The sequence below is a fragment of the Saccostrea cucullata genome, unplaced genomic scaffold (assembly GCF_032062105.1).
Source record: "Saccostrea cucullata isolate Sc308-1 unplaced genomic scaffold, CSIRO_AGI_Scuc_v1 ctg378, whole genome shotgun sequence".
In the NCBI taxonomy this organism is placed as follows: domain Eukaryota; kingdom Metazoa; phylum Mollusca; class Bivalvia; order Ostreida; family Ostreidae; genus Saccostrea; species Saccostrea cuccullata.
In genome coordinates this window covers 75,469-101,231 of record NW_026923092.1, presented here as the reverse complement: position 1 = coordinate 101,231, position 25,763 = coordinate 75,469, and the positions used below count along the sequence as shown (strand labels likewise).

At 32.0% G+C, this 25,763-nt stretch overlaps 1 protein-coding gene and 1 long non-coding RNA gene across 3 annotated transcripts; one reads left to right on the top strand and one right to left on the bottom strand.

The window, feature by feature from the left end:
* Window positions 1–3,983: 3,983 nt before the first annotated feature.
* Window positions 3,984–25,562, bottom strand: LOC134263145 (uncharacterized). 2 transcript variants are annotated; one of them, XR_009991192.1, is made up of 13 exons: window positions 25,330–25,562; window positions 25,081–25,158; window positions 21,136–21,216; window positions 20,857–21,042; window positions 19,512–20,552; window positions 19,113–19,251; window positions 18,799–18,881; window positions 18,038–18,208; window positions 17,540–17,683; window positions 17,280–17,357; window positions 16,066–16,138; window positions 15,666–15,957; window positions 3,984–4,226 (listed from the first exon to the last, which is right to left on the bottom strand). XR_009991192.1 is itself a non-coding variant. In XM_062745454.1 (12 exons), the coding sequence occupies exons 2-12, from the start codon at window positions 25,154–25,156 to the stop codon at window positions 15,720–15,722; spliced, it is 2,310 nt and encodes a 769-aa protein (XP_062601438.1). In that variant the 5' UTR covers window positions 25,157–25,158; window positions 25,330–25,562; the 3' UTR covers window positions 15,624–15,719. The 2 variants fall into 2 exon arrangements, 1 of the variants encoding a protein (XP_062601438.1); XM_062745454.1 differs by lacking the exon at window positions 3,984–4,226 and having other exon boundaries at window positions 15,624–15,957.
* LOC134263146 (uncharacterized) lies at window positions 4,157–6,464 on the top strand. The gene is made up of 2 exons (XR_009991193.1): window positions 4,157–4,238; window positions 5,714–6,464. It is a non-coding gene; the product is annotated as an uncharacterized LOC134263146 (long non-coding RNA).
* Window positions 25,563–25,763: the final 201 nt, after the last annotated feature.

Genomic DNA, 25,763 nt, shown 5'->3' with positions numbered 1-25,763 from the left:
ATTTCTGAGGAAAATAGCCCACTAGCAATCGGTTTCTACAATGAAAGATGAAATCTAAACTTTCAATGAAACATATAAGTTTAAAATTTAAAAAAATCAGTAATGTCATAGAAATATTGTTTCAAAAATATTTTCTACAATGTATATTATCCATATATTTATGGATTTAGCCTCATCTCTTGTTCCTAATACTGTATATCTTGGTAGTCAATTAACTAGTACACGTCATCTTACTCCAACTACTGTAAAACACTTCGATTTTTTTTTTATTTTTTAGGGTGGAAAGAATGAAGTTTAACAAGACGCTAAACTTATATATTCCACACCGTTATCCGTGGGTGGACATTCTGTGGTTTTGTGTGGGAAAGGTATTTTCCAATACAGCAATAGGCAGCATGGATTGGGGATAAGAGGTACAGATTCTGTGTAAAGGCTAGTGTATCTAGTTTATAAATATACGTATATTACTCATTTCTCTTACTCATTTGGATGCAATTACAACAGCTTTTTCAGGTCTGCAGAAGTTTAATTGGTTTTCAATGTTGAAAGTCATTTTTGGTTATGGTTTATATTAGCAAATTCTGGTAAAATTGTAAGTTTTGCTACTTTTCTCTAAAAGACTGTACATTTTATGTTTAAGCATTATTCATACACAATGACGCGATTTAGACTTATGTATTGGTGCATTTTACTTATTATTCTTAAAAAAAATAGTGCATTTTTATCAACATTAGATCACGGTCGCAAAAAAAAAGATAATTAAATAAATGCACAATGATATATTGTTTAAAATTTTGGATAGGTAACCCACGTGCAACCACATTTTGTTGCTTCTGCTCTGTTATGAAAAATTATTGAAAGCATCGAACCACTGTATTTCCTTGTATGAAGTGAAATGGTGAATAGATGAAGTGAAAAGAAAACACGTGTATTAAAAATTATTTATTTTTATTTTTGAGAGACGATAATATCTTAGAAGACAAGTAGTTATAAAAATTGATAGATTTTAAAAAGGGGAAGTCAATATGTAGAACATATCAGTAATCTTGACACCTATGCAAAGCAAAATTGCGCAATATAACAAATATAGTAGTATTCGTCTTTTCTTCCAGAGGTCAAAGTTAACCGGCCATTCAAACCTGCATTAAAAAGATGATACTAAACAAAGTGTTATGGAGTCTACCATGATGAAGGCTTTACTGATTGGTTATATTGTGTAAGAATTCATAGTACTTTTCTAACCAAATAAATTGCAATGTTTGTATCATAAAATATAATCTGTATTCCTGCATTGAAATAATTATTAAATAATGATAATTGTTATGTAAAATATTTTTGCTTTTCCCATTTCTATGTAAAAAGTAATTTACATATTTCAGGTTTGGTCACAATGAAGAACTTGTTTCTATAATTAAATGTGGACAATTCGGAACTAAATGAATATTCAGCAAGTAGCCTGGCTCCTCCTTCAGTCTACATTGTCACCGATGAAGTTGAAAGCCATGCTTAAAATATATAAATAAGGGACGCGGGAAAACCCGCTTTTTGCAACACCGGAAATGGATCAGCAATTTCTAGACCATGTGGGACACATGCATGGTTTCTTCAAAGACAGCAATAAAGAAGAATATATACTAAAAGGTACGTAAAAGAAATAAAATTTGCTTACTAACACTTTCTTCCAAGCTAAACAATATTGATATCTTTTTTCTTTTTGATAATGATCTGTTTTTTGCATAAATAATTTGGGAAATCCTTTCTTTCCTTGATAATACTTCCATTTACGCTAAGGTTTAACACTTGCATCTGCTATGTTTTCTATCTGTCTAGGTTTTTTTCAGATATGTTAAGTTTCTTTATAAAGATCTTAATTTCATGTTCAAAATACAACTTTGTTGAAGTAGGGCAAAGTTGCCATAAGGATAAATAACACAAACAATTCCAGAAATTAGCAATAATTTTCTTAGATATATCACCTGAATTATATTTGACAGGTAACGTTGGGGGAAATTTGAAGATTTTGTTACAATTTAAAAAAATATATATGTAAAATTTGGTGTAGAATCACGTAAAGTTGCATATCTATGCATGGAATAAAACATGATTTATTTATATTTTAGAGATTTGTTATTTTTTATGTCATTTTAAATCTAAATAAGTCAACATATATATACAAGGGTATATCAATCTATGCAAAACAATCATTGTTTTGTTTGTGTTATGTATCCTTAATGTAAAAAAGTAAATATCCTATTCTCAAAAGTTGTTATATGTTTTCTTTCAGTTTTTTAAAATTATATTTATAAAATTTTCTTTAAAAACATTAAAACTATAAAGACTGTTAAAAAAAATTAAAATATTTCTAAAAAGGAGAGAAAAAACACTTTTTCAACTAAAATCATATTGTAAATGTTGAATTGACATAGGGGTGGTAAATGCAGCATTTAAAATTAATAATAATAATTATAATTTTAAAATTTAGAACATGATAGATAGTGTATGTAAAATTTGCATATTTTTCAAAGTGTGAAATATTAACAAATAAACCTTATTATTGTAATGTTTTCTCAAAAAAGATAAAAATATACTATATTTAGCATATTCATATTCTGGCATAATTTAAGATTTAAAAAAAACATTCTGCTTTGGTCATACTTTTTATTTGCCTTTGCTAAAATCAATGTTTAGGGTAATTTTGCCCTAGTCATGGCAGAATGCACCTTATTTCATTTTGAAGATAATATTTTTAAGGTTCAGATGTATAACAATTAAAATCATCAATAAAATTTGTGTAAATATTTGATGAATTTAATATATCTGATTTAAATAATGCATTGACTGAGTTTATATTTCTTATATTCAGGCCCACACAGTCAAAAGGAAGAGGTTTTATAAAGTAATAAGAATATTGGAAGATATACCAAAAAAATAATAGTCTTTTAAAATATTCCTAATATGTGGTTAAAAATTAATCCTTGTACTGTTATGATAATGTTGAATATATTTTAAGTCTGCATATCCCATTTGAAAAGATTATAATACTGTAACTAAACCTCAAGTTGGTCACACAACATCTCACAATATCTATTAATCCAGTTTATCATGAATAACAGCATGTTCATTAGTTGAGAGATTTGTTATAAGGCCTAGCGATATTATATGTCAACCTAGATATCACATAATCGAAAACTTATATCCATTATACTTATCGTTCTAAAAGGATGCATATTTTGAGTAATTTTTTTTTGCACCACATATAGCTCGAAGTTATTCTACACTAAAATCTGCGTCGTTCAAATACACAAACTAACCAATAGAATACCTACAACTCAAAAGAATGTTCAGGGGTTTTCCGTTGACGAATGTCTATTAATAAACTATTTTTAAACAAATCTTGTTTAAAGAGATAATTACACCATAGAGACATAATTTTTATTTTAACTGTTTCTAAAATGGTGCATTTTGATACATAGAGACCATTGTGAGATACAAAATTTCATTTCATTCATAAAACCCGTCAATAGTAATATATTGACCCAAAGATGTTCTTATCTCTGACGTCACTTAGACACACCTACTAGTGGAATCCATCAATGACTGCTAAACCGAAGGCGGGAAATAGTACGTACGGGACATGTTCGATTGTACTAATGGGTACTTGAACTTATTCAAGGTAAGAAAACTTTTTTTTAAAATGAAGCATACTTAAATGCTTTTAACCTGTTATTTTCTGCTAAAACTTAAATTTATCTTAAAAACTTTCTTAGAACATTTTTAGTATCTATGTAGTTCTTCTATTTATGAATTGTGAAATCCCAAGCGTGGGAGTCACACACGGTATTCGGTATAACATACCACTAATTTTGGCGCTGAAATTGCCAAAATAACAAAACTGGACCTTTAATCCACTGACCACAAAAATCAATGTCACCTCAACATATTGAATGTTTGTTTATTCTTTAAAATTAAATGTACTTTTAACATCTAGTGATGAATATTGTGAAATAATGCAGGATCGACCGGGATATTGGCCTTAGATACCGGATTTCACAAAATTCTTGTATAAATAAAGTTTGTCTTTTAGGGGAATAAAAAGGCCAGGAACTTTGATTTTAATGGATATATTTCATTCACTCGTTGGGGAGTTTGCGTGACAGTGTGTATTTAATGAAATCGTACTGGCCTGCAAAATCCCAAATGGAGTGGAAACGATGCCAACTGTTTTCCTGGAGAACAACGTGAGTACATTATTATAATTATTTTACGTTAATAATTCTTATTCCATATGCACCTGTTACATACATGCAGTGACTGAAATATTGATTTGTTGTTATCAAAATAAAAAAATCTCATATTGCTAGTGATGTATATCGTTTTCAGTTATGTATCTGTTGCAATCGAAATGAACTATAACACTCATCAATATTTCAGTGAACAATCTTCCACTCAAGGGAATCAATATTACCAGAAATCAATTATTTTTCGAGGTTGTAAAGTAAGCAATTTAAAAGTCACATTCAAATGACCAACTTGGACAAAATGTTTGCTTTGTTGTTAAAACGTTCCCAATAAGTACGCATAAGAATTAATGCTGACCACGGTGCTGTGTATTTGACATTACAAACAGAGAGTCCATAGTGATGTATGTTTATTTTGCTTGCATCGTTATAATGTTATGGACACGAAAAAGTTCGACCGCTATTCATGCACGATCGTGACAGCATATTGAAAATTGACGTCAAGATCAAAAAGTGTTTTATATCATAATCGCTTCAATTTCAAATCCGGGGATCAAAAATATTCCTTCTACATGCACATTCTTTCTGATAAATGTTCATGTGGTTTCATGAGTCATTACACTTATTTAGACTTGTTGTTCTAGAACCAATATTGGTTACCCTTGAACACCTTACCACAACAGATTTAAAACACTTAAAACAGTCGTTATTTAAACACCTATTCGCGTCTCGTCTAAAGTTAAGGTTAAACTATTTAAACAACTTTTGTAATGATTGTGATAATGTATGCATGCAAACATATGTGTATTTCGTTTTTACGTCATGTTTATAAATAGCAACCGACATGTTACAATATTTCTATATTTACACGATGATCTTAGTGTATGAGACTGTTTGATTCATCATTGTATCATTTTGCAATCTACATGTGCGTAATAAAAAATATGCATGTTAAAAGCAGGAAATAACACAAATGACAAGACTTTTTGCTAATGAAGCAATATACTTAGATGTTCTTAATCAGATCAATCATAACCGTAATAAGTTGGTAGTCTTCAATGTACAGTAATCATATTTTTAATTAGATGATGTTTTTTCAGTAAATCAAGCAGTATCTCAATCTAGAAAATAAAAGCATGAGAAAATATTGACATATGTATTTTATTTTTTTTAAAAATCTATTTATAATCCCACTCAAAAGGGCTATTTAATTTGATTTTATTTTAATTAAAATACGAATGATGTGTATAATGTATATTTGGACAGGTTTCTTAAAACCCTATTTGTTTTGCAAACTGAATACCGATAAAGTAAAGCCATTAAATAGTTTGTATATATTAAACTTTTTTTTCAAAAATCATCTCAACAATTTTGAATTATGTTTGGAATATTATTTTTTAACTATTATAAAACTCGAACTTTTGTTTCAACATACAATGATATCTTGGAAATTAATTTTGTAATATATTTTGTAGAGACAAGAAAAGTAAACCTGGCGTCTTCACAAGGACTTATCTTCTTAGTTTATTATTTATAAATTTATTTATTTGTTGCCTCTGTAATGCTTTTTAATGTTCTTTGGCCATTAACACACCCTTATGAATCTAAATGTTAACTTGTACAAATAAATTACCTTGATTGATTTTTCTGTAAATTTGAGTTTCTATGAAACTATTTTATCGTACTACTATATTTACAACAGCTTTCGTTTTTTATCGGTTGATAACACTGACAGGCATTCAGCCATACATTTTATTTTCAATGCCAGCAAAATGTATTTCTACTTCCTAGTAAGACATTTTTAAATTTGGATCATTTTTAGTTTCTTCTTACCATTAAAAACATGGGTCATAGGAACGTTATACAACGCGAACTCCTTTCCTTTAAGTTGAATTAAAATATTTTGTATTTTATAGCTTTATAGAGGATTAAACTATCCTTTGTGAATCGTGCTTTTTTAAATTAAAAATATACTGAGGACCGCATTTTATACTGCAATAAATTTTGCCTTCGGGCAACACACGTTAATATTTCTATTCAATTTTTAAAAAAGTATAATTTCTCTGAAAATATTAATGAAAACATGGATTTGTCAATAGTTCATTCTGAAATTACACACAAAAAAGTGTAAGAGAGATAACTCCTCCAGAAACTTTTACTATGGACAAAAAATACAAAATAATATGCCGTAAAACTGTTATCAGGTTGTGCTGACTTCGTTTTTTTTTTAAACATACGATCAATTCAATTAAATTTTCATATAGTGTAAAACCGTAGTTTGCTCGGAGCTGGGTCGCTAGAGAGCTAGCTCAGAGCAAGAATTGCACCAGCAATAAAGCATCATTAACACACTCCATTGCATAAAACTAATTGTCTGAACATACAACATCTGTTTTGCAATGAACAGGATTCATTACAACGATTTTAAAATTGATGTGGTTATACAACCTGTTAGCATTTCATCCCTTGTCAGTGACAGTTTTTTGAACCACTGCTTTTTTATTCGACCGTTCTCGATGGACTTGGGTCCATATAAAATTTAATTCTTAACTCTGAGTTTCAATAAATACTGCTGATATTGTACAGCGAAACCATTACATGCTCATACAACGTTTGTTCGAGGAATGCAATGTAAGACTAGTAAAAATATGTGCCTTATAATCACGATCATATTATGAAAAATAAAGGTTCATGCTCAACAATACAAATCAAGAGAATAAATGTACCTTTTAAAATATTTCTTTATTTTAGTTGTGACAGTATATGTATGTAAGGACAAGTGAAAAATTAAATCATTTCTTGGGAATAATCTGAAATATCTAAAAATGAGGCATACGTTAAAGACAAATCCTAATTATGTATATATGTAGGTACTCATAAGAAATGGGATTTTTCTTTTTCTCATGTTTTATGCTTTAAATGCATTAAATAAAGTGGATACTGTTTATTACAGCTTTTTTCCCCCATTTAGTGCACCTGACTGTATAAGAAGGATGTTTTAGAATCGGGAAAAAACCAAAGGAAGATATATGCAACGACTTTCATTGGTAAAATAAAAAGTGAATCGTAACTTTTAAAAAGCAATTAAAGCAATTTGCAACTGGACTGGAAAACTTTTGTAGTTAAATACGGTTCCTGGTCCCAGATCTGATGTTTTCTGAAGTAAGAGTTTGCGATTATTCCGATTTGTATTGTTTCAATGAAATTTGAGTTTGCGAAAACTCCATATATATAAATACAGAATTATATTTCATAACGGATTTTCGTGTATCTTTTTCCATATTTAGTAAGGCTGTTTTTTCTCTCCATCCTCTTCTTTGACATTCAAGTTTTGTTCTTGTGTGTTTGGCTTTGCTCTTTTGTAGTTTGATGTTATTTTCTTGGCTTGGATTTTGTTCAGCCTCCTCTCTTGCTTTGGTTAGGGCTTCATGTGTTGCCTGTATCTCATTGGACCAATATGGTTTGTAGTCCTTTCTAACACCTCTTGGTATACTCTGTTTTGCTGCCTTTAGTATCTTAGTGTTGAAATCCTTTACAACATTGTTAATATTCTTTCCAAAGAAGTCAAAGCTTTAAATGACGAAGGGTGTAAAGAGGAAAAGATCACCACAGAAAGTGACGGCGATATAAGAACTGGAAAAGCAGCGGCAAATGAATTTGCGAAAGGGTACGAGGCGGAAAGCAACATTAGCATCCCAAATGACAGAAGAAAAGAAGTAAGATCAGAAATACGGGACAGACAGAAAGGAACAACACATGACATCATGCAGAGAGATATCACAATACATGAGATGATAACATCTATCAGAAATTTAAAGAAGAGAAAGGCTCCAGGTCCAGATAATATCACCAATGAGATGCTTCAACAACTAGGCAACTCAGCTCTAAACAAATTGTTGGACATATTCAATCTTAGCTGGAGTCTAGGCCAAGTACCACAATGCTGGAGGGAAGCCATCATGAAACCAATACTGAAGAAAGGAAAAAACAAGTCAAAAGCCGCAAGTTACCGTCCAATTAGCCTCACAAGTAGTTGTTGCAAACTCATGGAACGCATAGTTAACAAGCGCATGCACATGTATTTGGAATCAGAAAACATTCTTGGGCACGAACAAGCCGATTTCAGACAATACAAAAGCACAGAGGACCAAACTACACATCCCTCACAAGTAATAGAAGACTCGTTCCAATCAAAGAAAGTAACATTAGCTGTCTTCGTAGATCTACAAAGAGCGTTTGACAAAGTCTGGAAAGATGGCCTTCTTGTAAAACGCCAAAGATTCGGCGTAAAGGGAAGGATGTATAAATGGACCAACTCCTATTTGAAGAACAGAAGAGCCAGAGTGATGGTAGATGGAAAATTGGGAAAGAAAATTCTTCTTAAGCAAGGAGTTCCCCAAGGAGGAGTACTGCCACCTACTCTCTTCATATTATTTATGAATGATATTGTATCTGAAATGCCAAACGGGGTAAACATAGCACTATATGCGGACGATCTGGTACTATGGTGCTCTGAGGAATACAGAACCACAGCAAAGTACAGAATACAAAAAGCGTTAGACAAAGTAGAGACATGGGCAAGAGAATGGTGTGTTACCATCAACAGAGAAAAAAAAAACAGGAACTCTCTTCTCACTATCGCCTAAAACTCAAAACATCACTTTTACTATGGACGATACTCAAATTAAAATGGAAGAACAGCAAACATACCTTGGGATAACTTTTGATAAAAGAATGACATGGAAACAGCACATAATGTCAGCAGAAGCCAAAGCTAGGAGAAAACTTAACATCATGAGAAAACTGGCAGGAACAAGCTGGGGTGCAAATGAAACAGTATTGAAAACTGTCTACCAAGGAAACGTAAGACCACATCTTGAGTACGGATCTAGTGCATGGTTAACAGCATCCAAGAGTCACCTACAGACACTAGACAAAGTCCAGAACCAGGCATTACGTATTATCACAGGAGGCATGAAATCAACACCAATTGCAAGCATGGAAGAAATTACCAACATACCACCATTAAATAAGAAAAGAGAATGTAAAGCTATGATACAGGCCACCAAGTATCAATGCCTTCAGGATCATCCAATGAGCCAGAGAATGAAACAACTATCCTCTGGTAGACTCAAAAGATCTAGTTTTGCCTTTGAGACTCGGGCACTACAGCGAAAATATCAGGACGTTCTGCCAAAACTAGTTAAACCAATAGAGTTCACACTTACAGCTAGCCCCTGTGCAGAGAAAACTGGAAATGTCACCATACACACCTCAGTCCCACAAATCACTGCTAAAAACGAACAATCAGATTTGGTCAAAAAATCGTTCACAATCAGTATGATAGAAGAACAGTATCCCTCAACATCTTGGATTAGAGTCTATACAGACGGATCAGACAAAAATGCAACAACAGAAGGAGGAGCGGGTATCTACATCGAATACCCTAACGGAGAAAAACAGTCAGAGGCAATACCAACAGGCCTTCATTGTTCCAACTACAAAGCCGAAGAAGAAGCCATCACCCATGCAGTACGCTCCATCAGAGACAAGGCCAACAAAACAACAAGTGTAGTAGTCCTGACAGATGCCCTATCTGTATTGCAAGCCATTAACAAAGGTACACTCCCCGAACTTGAACAACATCTACACAACATCGAAAGCCTTCAAACAGCACTACAATGGATACCATCTCACTGCGGAATCAAGGGAAACGAAAATGCTGATCTGATAGCAAAGGAGGGAGCCAAACATCAGCAATATGAAAACCAAGTAGGCTTCTCAGAGATGAAAACCATCATCACATCAATACACAGAACCCCTCAACAACAAGACAGCTATCACCAACTGGCTAGACCTGAGTAGACGACCATCTTCAGACTTAGGACAGGACACAACAGACTCAACCAACAACTGCATAGAGTCATGAAAGTCATACCATCACCGATGTGTCCATGTGGAGAAGCTGAAGCAGAATACAGAACACCTCCTACAACACTGCAGAATACACCAGGCACTGAGAAACAACAGATGGCCAACTCCAACAACGCTACAAGAGAAGCTTTATGGACCAGTGGAAGCCCTACAGAAGACCACAAGATTTGTAGAGGAGACTGGGATTCAAGTGTGATTAGGCGAACGAAAAGAAGAAGAAGAAGATAACGGATTTTAATATCTTCTACAAAGTTCAGAGTTTTAAAAACTGAAAAAAATAACTCTTGCAACAACGATCGTCGAAATCTATAAAATGATTTGCTGTTTCTACTCTATTTGAAAATAAAATGTAAATGAAATACAGTATATTGAACAAAGAACGGGGTTAAAGCTCAAAATCCTTTCAAACAATACAAATCAGGAGCAGAGCAAACACGGGCCTTTAAAACATCAGAGGTAGGATCGGGTGCCATGGAGGAGAGAGCATTTCCTGTCGATACGCCACACATGCTCAGTGCTTCTTGTCGTGCTAGTGGAAAATAGAAAAAAACGTACAATTCAGTGTGTAAATGGTGGACTAACAATAAGTATGAAAAACGTCAGTCAGTATTTGTCTTAAGGATAAGTTGTATTTGCAGACATGGTCATTTTATCGACAAATTAGAAACTTGCGAAATGATTAATTTACTTTAAACGTGACAGTTGATAAACTTGATGAAGCAACTAGTTTATCAATTGTTTGCCTCGTTTTAGAAATTATTCAAACGTAGAGCATACGTTTGAGTATAGAATCAACTACGAGACATAAACCCCATATGCAAGTGAAAAGGGTACAGGGAAAGTTAAAGACCGAAAAAGATTGAAGTTATCCCGTTTATCATAAAGTTTGGTTGTTAGATTACCATTAACAACTTTTTTCTAGTAAAACATGAAACAGGTGTGGCAAACTCTGTTATATCTGTTTATTTCAAGCTCATTGGAATATATAGAGTCGACATAAGAATGGACGAAACTTTTGTTAATAATTCATCGATACATCTAGGCCACAAGTATTTTGTTCTGTTAAGAACAGATGATACAAACAAATCACAAAAGACACTTCACATCGTACAAATTCCTTTAGTATTCGACCAGAGCAAAAAATTAGCTTTATCATGCTGAAGGTAAAAAAGAATTTCCTCAATGAAAAAGTTTATAGAAATTAAATATTTTACACCTCATCTTATAATCGGTATTTGTTACTAAATTCATATCTACATGTCCTTACAGAGTCAATTTATTTTTATTCTTCATAATAATTCATGTACAATTTATACAATATTACATACTACATAGCTGTGTTTTTTGTGTTTGAAATATCGGTTTGTTTGATTCTAATAACAATTTGTTATTCACCATCAATTTAAATAGAAACATTAAGAACATTCTATAGCTAGACTAATACGAGTATCAAATTGAAATTTTGTAAGTCACGTTTGAGAAGTTTGTAAGTTAGTTCTTACAATCATCATCATGTCATTATACGCAGTTTCGTGCCTATCTGCATTTAATATACATCCTGAATTATTTTTGCTGTTTTGTATACATGTACACAGGTAAATTTGCAATATGTGCTCATCGTATTAAAAGGCAATATAGGTTTCACATCTGTAAAATGTAATCATATGTTAAATTTATGCAATTTTAGCACTTTGCTAATTACATGTATATTAGGAACAGTATAGTTTGAAAATATCAATTAAAATGGGCATAAAATATTGAATCAGAAATTACTTTAATAGAGAGAAACATTTATATCTTGCATTTCATTTTCATATTCTTTAATATATTTGAATCATGATACCATGGCACATCTTGATCAACATACTATATCACAGACCATCATAGGACACTTTATATGATAAAGCAAAGTTTATTACATTGAAATGTATCAACAATTGTTAGCAACTTCAAGTCTTTAGTTTAATTTGGTTGAAATTTTATATTTCAAAGAGCAATGCATATCACACTTACAAAAAATAATTTGTCTTTCTTTCTTTTACAAAGAGAATTTTGTAACGTTGTTTTATATCACGTAATACTTTGGTTTCAAATACCAGAGATGAATTCAATGGGAAGCATTGTGCAGTTTAGGTACAGAAGATCTATCATTCTATGTTAAGTATTAATGTTTTTTTTTCTTTAAAAAGGTCGATGGGATTTGCCAGCGGCCTGAGTATCATGCAACCCTGACTCCTCTTGAACCAAAAACTCAGGAACTTTATCCCAAAAATTTCACTGCGAGGAACCTGTCGTGTTCTAAATTTTGAATTAACCAGATGTGAGTAAATACAAAATTTAGAACATTTGTATTTAATCCAACCCGGTGTATACAAAATTTAGAACTTGACATTGATTCATTATCGTAATTTTAGATCTTGTATGATTGACTGTATAATATATTTCTTATATTTGTCTAACCTTCTCAATTCTGAGGTCTGACGCCTCAACACGAGGAACATAACCTTATTTGTTGAGGGCTAGTTACTTACTTTTTATAAGAATGCAAATAATATCTATTTATTGTGTATGAGTAAATGATGATAATTTTCAACGATGTTTAAGAAATAAACAACGTTATTCAGTGAAAGTGACGCTATAAATAGCAATTGAGGAACATAAACTAACTTACTTGTTGAGAGCTAGCTGCTTACTTTTTATAATAAATGCAAATAATATCCATTTATTGTATCTGAGTAAATGATAATTTTCAACGATGTTTTAGAAATAAACAACGTTATTCAGGGGACATGGCGTTATTAATAGCATATGCTCTGCTGTCATATTCGCTATGATATTACAGTACGTTGTAGTATCAATATACGACCAATAAAGTCACACCCCTAGTGGTTAACAATTGGTCATGATTTTAGTTTTTAGGAACCTAAAAAGCAATAAAATTATAACGATTTTACAGTTTTATGTTGACGTTCAGAAGCAAAAAAGTGTAATGTATGATTAACTGATGTCCACCCTGGACTCTGTATCCTCCTGGGGGGGGGGGGGGAGTTGAATTTCACAATATTAGTAAAGGGTTCATTGTTTATTATTTTTAGAGTTTTGGCTCTATTCCTGAGTGACCAAATGCTATGTAATTTTGTTTGAAGGTAAATTTGACTGAAAAAACGAAAACAAAATTGGATGCATTTTGGTTCCAGAGAAGAAGCTCAAAATGTTGTAAGTTTACAACCTATGCAGGATATATAACGTCAGACAAAAACAGATAGATCACCTGAATAGTACAGGTAAAAACAAAAGGGGTAATTTTATGTTAATCTAATACAATAATCTTCATATTTTTTGCAACCTAAAGTTTCTACATGCATATTAAGTACGCTTTGAAGAAATCTACTGATGGTGAGCTTGAAATAAAAGATATCATACTTTCTGACACAACTGTTTCTTATTTGGATATTTTACTAGAAAACGACGTTAATGGTAATCAAATAACAAAGTTTCATAAAAAACGTGATAACTTTACTTTTCGATCGTAAACTCCCCTTACTTTTGCAGCATGTCCCCTTATCATTGCATACAGGGTTTATATTTCTCAGTTAATTCGATAGCAAAAGCATGCTCTAGGTATGAACAATTTTTAAAGGGACAATGGACAAACATTTTGATGAATCAAGAATATAAAGCTTCGTTTAAAGTCATCATTTCGTAAGTTCTATGGTCAATAAATGACCTTGTCAGCTAATACAATCTATCATTGAGTCAAATGCTGACTGTTTATTTTCATACTAATTGTTAGGCCATTATTTACAAACTAAATTGCCGCCGGTTTTTAGCCGGGCTTATTGCTCAAAGAGCAATTGCCGGCTTATGTCATCCTGTTCAAGACAGGATGTCAACCCCATAGTCGCCATTTTAAAGTTACGTATAAAATTATAGTTCTTACTCTCAACCGCTTCTGAGATAATACAAACGCTAAATAAAGCAACATAAATAAAACGAAGTTTTATCTAAATAAATAAACATTAGTAGTAATGACTTTGAAAACTTCAGTCTTAAGTCAAAGAACATAGTTTATTAGCGTAAGGATTTCTGATAATCAGTGTTATCGTAGTTCTCTACACTAACGAGGAAAAACAGGAGAGGGAACCAGACTGGCCTGTTTGTTACATTCAGCCGTAGATCAGATTAATTTTGATTCTGACAAACTCAGACCGTGGTATTTGGATCGAAAACTCACTGTCGGTGTCTTATAATTTATATTGCTAGTTTTAAAACAATTTTTTCATCAGAATTTTTAATTTGATATTCTTGTTATTTATCTGTTAATACAATATAAACGTATGATTATGTAAGAAATTCATTTTACTCTGTAAATGAGCCCGGCTCTCTGTACTTCTGAGTACTTTGATTTCCGTTGTTTCCGAGCAAACGGCGGGTGTGAAAGGTCGTCATGGGTTGCTCAGTCCTCCATGGCACCGGATCTCACCTTTGATGTTTTTGAGGTCCATTTTTGTTCTGCTCCTGGCTTGTATTGTTTAATGAACTTTTGAGCTTATACCGTTTGGTATCTTCATATATTTCACTCGTGGTATACAAGTACTTTGTGAGAAAAGGTATATTAAAGTTACATTTTGGTAATGATTTTAACATTTTAAACACTTAAAATACCTTTTTCCAATTCACATACTTATTTTTGGAATAAAAAAAAAAAAAAAAATGGAAAATGCACCAGTCAGTTTTCTGAAAAAATATCTATTCTTTATTGCAATTTCTTAACCAGTTCAAACACAGACCGGGAGATTTTTTTAAAGGCATATTCAGCATATGTTAAAAAAACAAAATGGGACTGTATTTTCACCAAAAGAATATTCAAGAAAAAAACAACCAAACATGCATATGCTAAAAAGTTCTAAATCATTATGAATCTAAAAATATTTTGACATAGCTTTCAGTAAATGCATTTTGACATATGGTCAACATTATGCTGACGAGGATAGGTTTGACACAATTAAAACTACTTATACTGAACAGTAGTGAATTGGTCAAATATTTCAATGCTAATTGAAATACATGTAGCAAAAAAAAATGCAACAAATGGCCATATAATGTCTGTGATATTCTTCAATGCATATTTTTCTATACCTGTAGAAGCTTTCAATTGCAAATACATCTGCTAATTGAAGAAATTTGAAGATTTACCATCTTCATCTCAGATATGTAATGCATATTATATTCATCCTCAAAATCTCTCTCTTTTTTAAGGAAGAAGATTTTTGCTCCACTACAAACAAGATTTATTTTTTAATGTTGGCCTGATATTTCAGAGACCTGTTTAACGGAATGAACGTTCACGGGCACTCGTGAAAATTTCTGTTGGAGGGATAGGGAATTGTGGGAAGCATATGAAACCTTACATAGTGCTGTGTTTCATATGTTTAAAAGAGAACAATAAAAGACATGAGTAATGTTTATTTTTAAAATACAGAGAATTTATACCTTTCCAGGAATCTGGCTTTCCGCAAAACGTAATTTCTGCACCTGTTTACCTTTTCACATCTGAGCCACGTGTTCAGCATGTGGAACTGAGTAATCAATGCTGTTAATTTCAAGTTCTACAACTAACGGTTTGAACAGGTTTCTCACGATTTCAAATTCCCTCGGTTTTAGCCTGTTCCCACTCAGTATTAAACTCTGTAGTATGGGTCTGTAAAATTCTTCATTTTTTTCTCTACATGCCTGTATTTCCTTTGCACTTTTTATGATGTCATCAATCTTCATCCAGTTATACCTTTACAAATAGTGGAAAACAATAATGTAAATTACTATCATGAAAAAAATACTAGGTGCATCATGAAAATCAAGGAGAGATAAATCATGATGCCTTGAATATACATACCCGACATTTAAATGTTGCAAGGAAAGTTGTCCTTCACTGCACAATAGCTGTAAAAAGTGGCATGCACTAGCACCTAAAATGAAAATAAATGGCTTTATCTGTAATATTAATAAAGTACCACGGGTCTTACCTTTCCACTTTGGAGAGACTAATTCAAATTTAAGTCAAGCCAAATTATACTCAGTTCTAAGGATTTTCAGCATAAATACATATACATTCACAAAATATGTCACATATTTCTTAAGCGTGTTAATATATGTTTTGTTTTGTTTTGTTTATTTAATTCCAATATTAACAGATTTTCCATAAATGAATTTCAAATTTAAAAAAATATTTTAAGCATGTGATTTTTACTATTTCATCAAATATGACAAGTTGTAAGAAACATCTGACACCCATAAATGCTTACTTCCTCGAAAATAGGAAATAAACAAGAAAATGACACACTTGATGAACTTTTAAATATATAAATAAATTTATTCTCATTATTACAACTTTAAATGCTAGTATATTTAAATGTAAGGAAATTTCAGGTTTTTTAAAAAGGATTTTTTTTAAAAATCAACATGATTTACATATGTGCATTGAGCCCCTTCATCAGTTACAAATGTATAAGCAGTTTTAAAGTACAAAGAACCACAAGAATTATCTCAATATAGTTTTTCATAAACATCTGAACATGTATTTCTCACAAACTTTTTGACCCCAAGAATTATTCATATTCAAACATAAATGTATTGGCTACAGATGTTTAGATTTTGGTATTTCCCATAACATCTACTTGGCGAATGTCTCAATAAACTGTGGAAATTAAAAATTATTTTATTTTTCTCAAATTATGATGGTATTAAAGATGTATTTTTCTATCATTTTTAAACTAAAAGAGACAAAAATATTTAGCATGTTTATACTTCATTTAACAATTATGGAATGTGATTTAAATATCAGTAGTTGGACCACACCTTAAATTACATTAATTCTATTCAAACCCAAAGTGTAGTAAAAACAGGATTTGAGCTGCTTCCTCGCTAGCTCATTTTTCTTTAAAAAAAAATCTTACAAGATTCAGAAATTATTTTTAAGAAATGATTACCAGAGTAATTTCACGAAATCATGTCAATATTTTTTTCATTTTTAGCATCGTTTACCGGAAGTTAAATACAAACTGACATATGCTGCCATACAAAAATATTGCTTTCTTGTTTTTTTCTTACCTAAATGATTATTTTTCATTGACAGTTCCTTCAACTTTGGATGATTCTTCACGGCTGACACAAAAGCTTGGTCACTAACTATATAACCAAAATGAAAAATGTATATACATGTATCTATCCAAGCGATACTGAATTTGATTTAAAAGTTTATATCTTTCTACATTTCAAATTTGTTTGATGGAAATGATAGAGATTTTTTTTGGAAATTTCCATTTTTAACTTTTTTTAAGAAGACTGGGGGTTGAAATGTTATTTCTTACCAAACAGTGGTCTTAGTCTGCTGTAGTTCATGGTGAGGGTGGTGAGGGTTTTGACTTTGGACAAGAAATTAAGTAGCTCTGACTCCACATCAGAATCTGCCACTAAATTTCCACTGAGTCCAAGCATCTGGAGCTGTGGATTCTCTGTGAACAAATGAATGTTTACTAAAACAAATTCCAACATCAGCTCAATTTATATTATTTTAAGAACTACTTGTATTGGTTTTCTATCTTCAAATTTTAGTCAATGTTATTTTTTGTTATTTTTCTTGTACATTTTCATTACAATAAACAAGATTATTGCACAATGTCAGGGATGACTAAGTTTGATTCATCATAAACTTAATTCAGTATATCAGATAGATATATGTTTATGATATTTTCAAGAACTACAAACAACACTTCACTATGAGCATATATCCATTATTTGTGTATTACTTATAACCATTTTTACTGTATTTTGCTACACATTGATGATGACCAAGTTCTTGAACTGACCTGACAAAGCCTGCAGAAGCTGACAAACTTGACTTTCTTGGAGAAAGCAGCCATTCAGTTTCAGATGAGTTAGTGCCCTATCATACTTGATCAGTGTTGTTAGGGCTTCCAATCCAGAAGAATGGAAAGTATTCATACTAAGGTTCAACTTCTTCACTCCGTATTGGGTTTCTGAAGGTATAATTATAATTATTTAATGATTATCTTATGGATATGTATCTTTAAACTTCATTGTAGTTTAGTATATGAAATAATATTCATCCAAATCCAATAAGGCAATTTCACTACATGTAAAGCATATACCAATCTTTTCTAATCTGGACACCACTATTTCCATAGAAATTACTATATTTAACAACTTTTCAGCTTAGACAAGACTTAAAATACTGTAAATCACTTTTTATTCACGAGAACTTTATTTTCGCATAATTACGCGAGGCGGCATGCTCGCGAAAATTTCATTCTCACGTATAATAGAATTCCTTAAGATTATATAAAGCAATGACCATAATTCGTGAAAATTTTGTCTCGCTGATAAAGAGTCAATGACTGTCTCGCGAAAATAAGGTGTCGCAAAAATTAAGTGATCTACAGTAATATAAATAAATTCCTTACTGGGACTAAAAGATTTCATTGCAATAGGCCAGTATTTCTTGAATACATATCACATCAGGATAAGACAAGTTTTTTTTTACATAAATGTATATAAATTATCAAAATGACAAATCCCCTTTTTGGTATAAATGTCAGTGCAATATTACCTTTGTATTTTTCTGTAGAGAGCACAGACAGGGGAGAAGATGACGCCTGAACATCAACAAGTTCCAATGCTTGTCCACTTATTCTATAAAGAAGTCAAAGATAAAATTATCAACTTAAAGGTATATTTCATTGGATCCATTAATGGAGATTTACAAACTATTAACCTACAGTAACTTGAGATTTCTATGTTCGCTCTCTCTTTCTCCCCTCTCCTTTGACTATATCCATATTGACTTTTCATATGATCTCTATAGCCTCAAATTATATATGGGAACAATCTCTGCTCAAGAAAAAAATTTGGCTAACATCATACTTGAAATGGTTTTGTAGAACACTGAGGAGTCTTGAGTAGAACTGGTCTGACAAATAACAGTCATCTAACATCAGATGTGAAATTTGATGATTACGGATTTTGTCAAGCAGAGCATTCATAATAAACTCACCATCAATAGCTGAAAGTCGAAGATATAAATGTTGAAAATATATTTCTCAGAAAGAAAACTTCTACGAAATGTACAGAAATTAAAATCAAAATTAACATTTTTTCTAGTTGCACTTACATGTATGTAACACTTACTAGCATGTGATAGGCTTATATTTCTTAGATCATTCCAAGTAAGCAGAATTTAATTGTACAGAAAATAGATAAAAAAATGTTTTACTAGTTGTATACAACTATACATGCACCTGTATGTATCACTTAGTGACTTACTAGCATGTGACAGACTAATTTTTCTTAGATCATTCCAATTAGGCAGAACTCTAAGAAGCCCTGTCAGATTAGCACAGGTTACTGAAAAAGAAGAGACTCCTTTCACAGGATGTTCTGAGTCTACTTGACTGACAAAGACGTCCACTAAAGGTACAGGAGGTTGTGGAAACCGCTGCCTGGGATTCATTCTCATGATAGGTTGAACAGCAACATCATAGAGGTCACTATCATTGCTAACAGATCTATCTGCCATATAGCTGCCACACACACTGAATGCAGATATGTCCTCCATTTCTAGACGTGGATCTGTCTCGTGGTCGACAAAGTCTTCCTCTTCATAAGAAAAGTCTTCCGATGCTGCTGCGGTTGTATTTGCTGAGTTCCCTGCTGAGGTTGAGGGCTGAGATTCCTCCTGTTGTCCTCCAGTAAAGTCAATGACGTCAACTATTCTAGGTACCTCCTTAGTTGTGGTGATGCTCACGACAGAGTTATCCAAGGAGTTGTCTGGGTCATCTAACCTCACACACACTTTTTTACTCACAGGTAAATCATATCCTGAATCTAAAATAACCGATGTGGTGAAACTACTGGAGGCGTCTTCTAAAGACTCTCTTGGACGCTTTCTGGGCCTTTTTGGTGGAGGCGTATCATTTTTCACAAGTCTATTCACAGTAACGCCTGCACAAATCTTTAGTAAGTCATGTAGATTTGTCTGAGATAATGTTGGAGTAATGGAAGAGAAGTTAGCTTCTTCTAATTTTCCTTTGTTGATAAGATTCCATAACAGGGTTCTCACTCCATCATAGTACGTGTCATTAACAACATGAAGATTGACGGTCTTTGTAGCTTCTAGCAGACGATCAAGCAATTCCCTCTGACAACAAATCCAACTGCACTGAGAGCCCACCAGGCTCACTGATTCTGCGTACTGAGCGTAATGTATGAGTTCATTGATGTATTTTGCTGACTGAAGTGATGTATTGGTTACAATATTCCATGGTTTCATTTTGTGTAGAGGACAATTCAGTAATCCAATAGGATCTGCAAGATATTTATGCAAACAACATTTCAAATTAACAATAATCTAAAGGATACCATAGGTTCAACTGAGAAATACAATGAAAAGATGTAACTATGAAATTTCAAAAAGAGTATGTTAACTTTTTGTCAAACAAATGATTGAATGATTCAAGGAGGATGGATAATGAAATGTATTGTCCTGGATTACGCAAAGCTGGTTTTTAATCTTCAGTTTGTAAATCGAAATAAACTTTGAAGAAATTAAAGTATCATAAGAAATCTTCAAAGAAGACACAATAAACAATGAATGTAAGTAAAACCTTACCTGGAACATGGACATTGAGACAGCAGTAGTTCAGCAGATCCAGGAAATGTTTGATCAGATAGACTTTATGGAAATCTTCTGTCCTTTCACTGTCACTAAAGACAGTCGAGAAGGTGCTACCAATCCGATTCCAAAAATTCCATCTCTTCTGGACATGTTTTTTCCACAGCTCTGAACACTGAAGGTCTTTTTAATGAAGAAATAGTCAATAAAATGATTTACATGTAGCTGATCTAAATTTATCTTTGTTAGTTAGATATGATAAAATCATGTCTTTACCTGAGATTTTGATGCAGATTTTGTGCAGAAATGCAGCATTCAAATAAGGCAGTATATTCACTAATACATTTCTTGGCAGTTCTGAAAAAAAAAATACTTAAGTTACACATGGCACTCTGTCTTCCAAAAAAAAAAACAATGTGTATTTCCAAACAAATTCAATACATTGTGTTTTAAGGATACACCAAAGGTTTCCAAGGGGCAAAATTTAATTTGCTTGTAATTCTTTCATTAACAAAGATAACATATTAAAAGTATATATCATTTGAAAGCTTGTTAAATTCACTATTTAATAATCTTAATTTAAATTTTCATTTTTATCTTGTTTAAAAGTTATTAATATTTTAATGTAAATATTAGTGCATTCATATTTTATAAATCAAGTTTTTTGTATTTCACCTCTCAAAGTCAAAATTTTGCCTCAATGTAGATTAAAGATTGAACTTTAATACCGTATCTCAGATTTTTGATAAATCTTTTTATTCAAAAGTTACATCCATTTGTCTTTCAATGTTACCAATTTATTAGCCCAATTCTACATTTCCCCCAAGAATTCGAGAACTGAGCAAGATATCAAAAATCTGAGATACGGTTTTGTGAACAAACATTTGAGAGACAATCTAGCCAGTTTTCAGAGAAATTGGTCAATAAATAAGGGAGCTGAATCCTTTGAAATAATACCACCAACTGTCTGATCTTACTTTACAGTAGAGGGCAAAAACCCATTACACAACCGAGTCTGCCAAAGCTAGAAATATATGACACCTTGGAGATTCAGCTTTGGATACCTGTCACTTATCCATATTTCCTATGCATATTCACAAGAATGGGAGGTTCTATTCTTTATTTAGGTGCTTTTAATGAAGTAAAATAGGTTCAATTCTGAATCAGAAAGATTTCCCGGCAAAATGGCAAGAGCTAAGCTCCACCTCCTATTTCATGGTCATTAGTGACCTGTTAGATCTCCTTCCCTAAACCTTAGAGTCCCTGTTGTTTAATTACTGATAGCCTCTGTGTGGCTAGTGAAGAATTCCCCAAGTGGTCACAGTGATTAATTGCTCCTTTCAGTAGCAGGCAGTTACAGACCAAATCAGAAGCTTCAATAACGGCACATTCACATGTGTTAGTGTTTATGTTTGATTATTGTTAAATAATTAGAAAACCATTCAATAATCAGCAAGAATTTTTCATGCATTATAAAGCAGTGGTTAGCATTGTTTTCTTAGCCAAAAATCTCAAAATTGACAAAAATCTTGAAAAAAGCCTTTGGTGTATCCTTAAGAGGCCTTCATAAAATTCATTGAACATGTTGAAAATAAATCAAGACAATGGTACTTTTTCGGGATGGGGGCATTTAACTTAATTTTGGCGGGTAATAAAGAAATGCATATTCTACTATCTTAAATTTTAAGATAGAAGAATATAAATATATCTGTGCATTTCTTTATCCCCCTTAAAAATTGTAACATAAAAGCTTCAAACATTTGAGCACAAAACAGGGAATAAAAATATTCTGGCCTTAATTACCATTATTTTGACAAGCAAAAACTACTTGCAGCTTTTTATTAATATAAAACCCTTTCCAACTTTAATTTGCAATCAGAGATAAATATTATTTCTGTCCCTGTTTTAATTTATGATAGATGACTGATGTAATGTAAGAATGCCAGAATTGCATTGTTGCTATATCATCTGCTGTAAACCAACTTTTATTCGCAACAACTTTATACTGTGATTTACCAGGAATAAACTAGTTCGCGATGATTAATTTTCGCCATCAAGCCTTTTTGGATCTGTTGTTAATGACACATACTCTTTAACAATCTAATTAAAATTAGATGTTTATAGATCCACTCGCATACTCACTACACTAACATCTAACAACATCCCATTTAGGGTCACTTTAGAAGTCAGAAGTCAAATTCTATCAACCAATCAAATCGTCGCCTGCAAAATAATCGTATATTGTTGAAGCGAATAAGTCTAGAGCTGTTATGAATTTGACCTCTGACGTGACCCTTTATGGGAAGTTGTTAGATGTTAGTGTAGCGAGTATGTGAGCAGATCTAACATCTAATTTTAATTAGATTGACTCTTTAAGGACCGGTTTGCGACAAGAAATATTCATGATAACGAGGCTCTCGCGAACTTGGCAAAAATTTCTTGCACGTGAATAAAAGTTGGTTAACAGTATACATTCCATAGCATACACCTCAAATAGCTGCAGAATTGTAGCTCTCTGAAAAAATATATTGATAGACCAGAGAGCTACAGTGCCACTCATTTAAAAAAGTGTATATTCATCGAAGTCAATGGGCTAATGAAATTCCCATTGATTCTTAGGCCACAAAAACCATAAACATAATAGTCTCTCAGAGACTATTATGTTTATGGTTTTTGTGCTCACATACTATTGGTAAGGAGGACCAGAGTAATGAGTGTATATACAGTGGAGTCACCAATTCCGGGTCGTCTCCAAGTCCGGGTCACTCATTGTATTTTATGCTATATTTGTTAAAATTTAAGCGCAAAAAACTTAATGAATACACTGGTCATGAAGAATTGGTCTTTTTGTCTGTAATTAATTACAAAATTTTGAATATCAACTGTAAGAGAACACAATTGAAAATCTCAAACACACGCATTGAAAACGGGTATGTTTCTGCTTCGGTGACAGGCTACTTTCGTTTCTGTTCGCTGCAGCAAGGCTGATATAAAAGTTGTTGATAAATAATAAGAGCTTGAAAGTGTGGAAAATACATTCAGTTTTAATTTAGAAATCAATCATAATGATCACTGCTCAAATAAAATTATAATGATTAATTAATCAAACTGTAGTTGTTTCTCCAATTGCGGTTCACGTAATTGCGTGGTATGAAACATGTCAAAACTCAATGTACAAAACCAAGCAACAACCATGTATTTACCTTAATTATTTAAAGTATTCTAACTAGAAAATATTTTTCTAAAAAATAATACTGAGTTTACCCTTCAAATGCATTTTTTAAATAAATAAATTTAATTTTATTATTTTAATCCAATATATATTTTTGTTAATTCTGCATATTGCAATTTGTTTTGTTGTTATTGTTTTAAAAATTATTTAAACATATTCCTGTGTTTGTATACTTTTTTTCCAAACTGTATGAATTCTTTAATGTTTCAAAATCATAAAATTTGTGTTCCGAAACGATCCATGACTATTACAAGACCGTGAATTCACATGACCCGGAAATGGAGAAAATGATTCGTAACTGGGGAAGCTAGGCCGTGCTGAAATACCGTTGTAAATATTGTTCCCGTGTAGCTATTTTGAAAACAAATATGTTTTTGGATGACTCTTGTTTTGTACTTTCAATACATATATTGCATAAAATATAAATCAAACAGCTTTGCAAATTATCAACGAAACACCCTGACGTGACCCGGAATTGGCAACTTCACTGCACTAGACTATATAAATATTTTATTCAGCCAAAAAGTAGATTTCCTATGTTCAGATATTTGCTATTTTAGAGGGTCTTGTACTTTCAAGAACTGAAAAAAACTGCGGACCAGACAAAAATTATACACACACACCCCACAATTTGTGTTCCTCTATGTTTCAATCTTAAATTTTTTTATTATACACACACACCAATGAAGGTACCAATTTGTGTTCCTTGAGCATGCGATGCGTTTCAATCTTACACTCAGACCATATCAAGAATTTTTATATACAAAGAATTATAAATTATATTGATTAAAACTTACAACTGACTAGTTTAATCAATAGTTTGGAATGAAACAATGAAGGTACAATATATACATATTTTTTCATATCACCATGATCACTATTTGTCCATTATTACAAAGATTACATTGTCTATCATTTTTGCATTGCCTTGATTTGCATACAAATTTTTTGGTAGTGGCAGCAGCAGAAAGGAATACCTATACTCTTACCTTGTAACATCTCTGGTGTAAAGAAATTAGAGTTTTCTCCTACAAAAGCTGATGTTATATCCAGAAGTGACTTCATTGCTGAAAATATAGAAGCATTTTAGTAAATTTAAACAATACTTGTTTTAGAAAAAAAGGGGTCTCATTTTTTTTTACTGATGGTTTTTTAGCAGGATGTGTAATGACTGCATAATGATAATCTGACATCTGCGAGTTTTCACGATTCAGGAAAAAAATACTGTTAAAAAATACCTGATTTGTGATGCAGCCTCTCTATCCTTGGATAAATTGAGCATGGGAAACCATGTGTACCTGAAAATACTAATTCTTAACCTAAAATTTTATGGAAAACAAAGATTTGCAATTATTTACAATATCGCAGATCAACACTGGATGCAGAATTATGACACTAATGTAAAAAACCAAACACGATTATTTCCGGATAATTTGAAAATCAGACTAAATGTACAACTACATGCGATTTTAGCTGTATATTCATGCACTCGCTAATATGTGTTTAATGATAATATATTTTATACAGTAATTATAGTGTTGTTGACAGTTTTCTAGATGCCACAAAAGTTTTGCAGAATTTTTTAAAATGCTTGAAAACTTAATGAACAAAAAAAAAGTTTTGATATATTTGCTTTGCTTAAAAATATATTATTCTTTCAATTCTTAAAAGA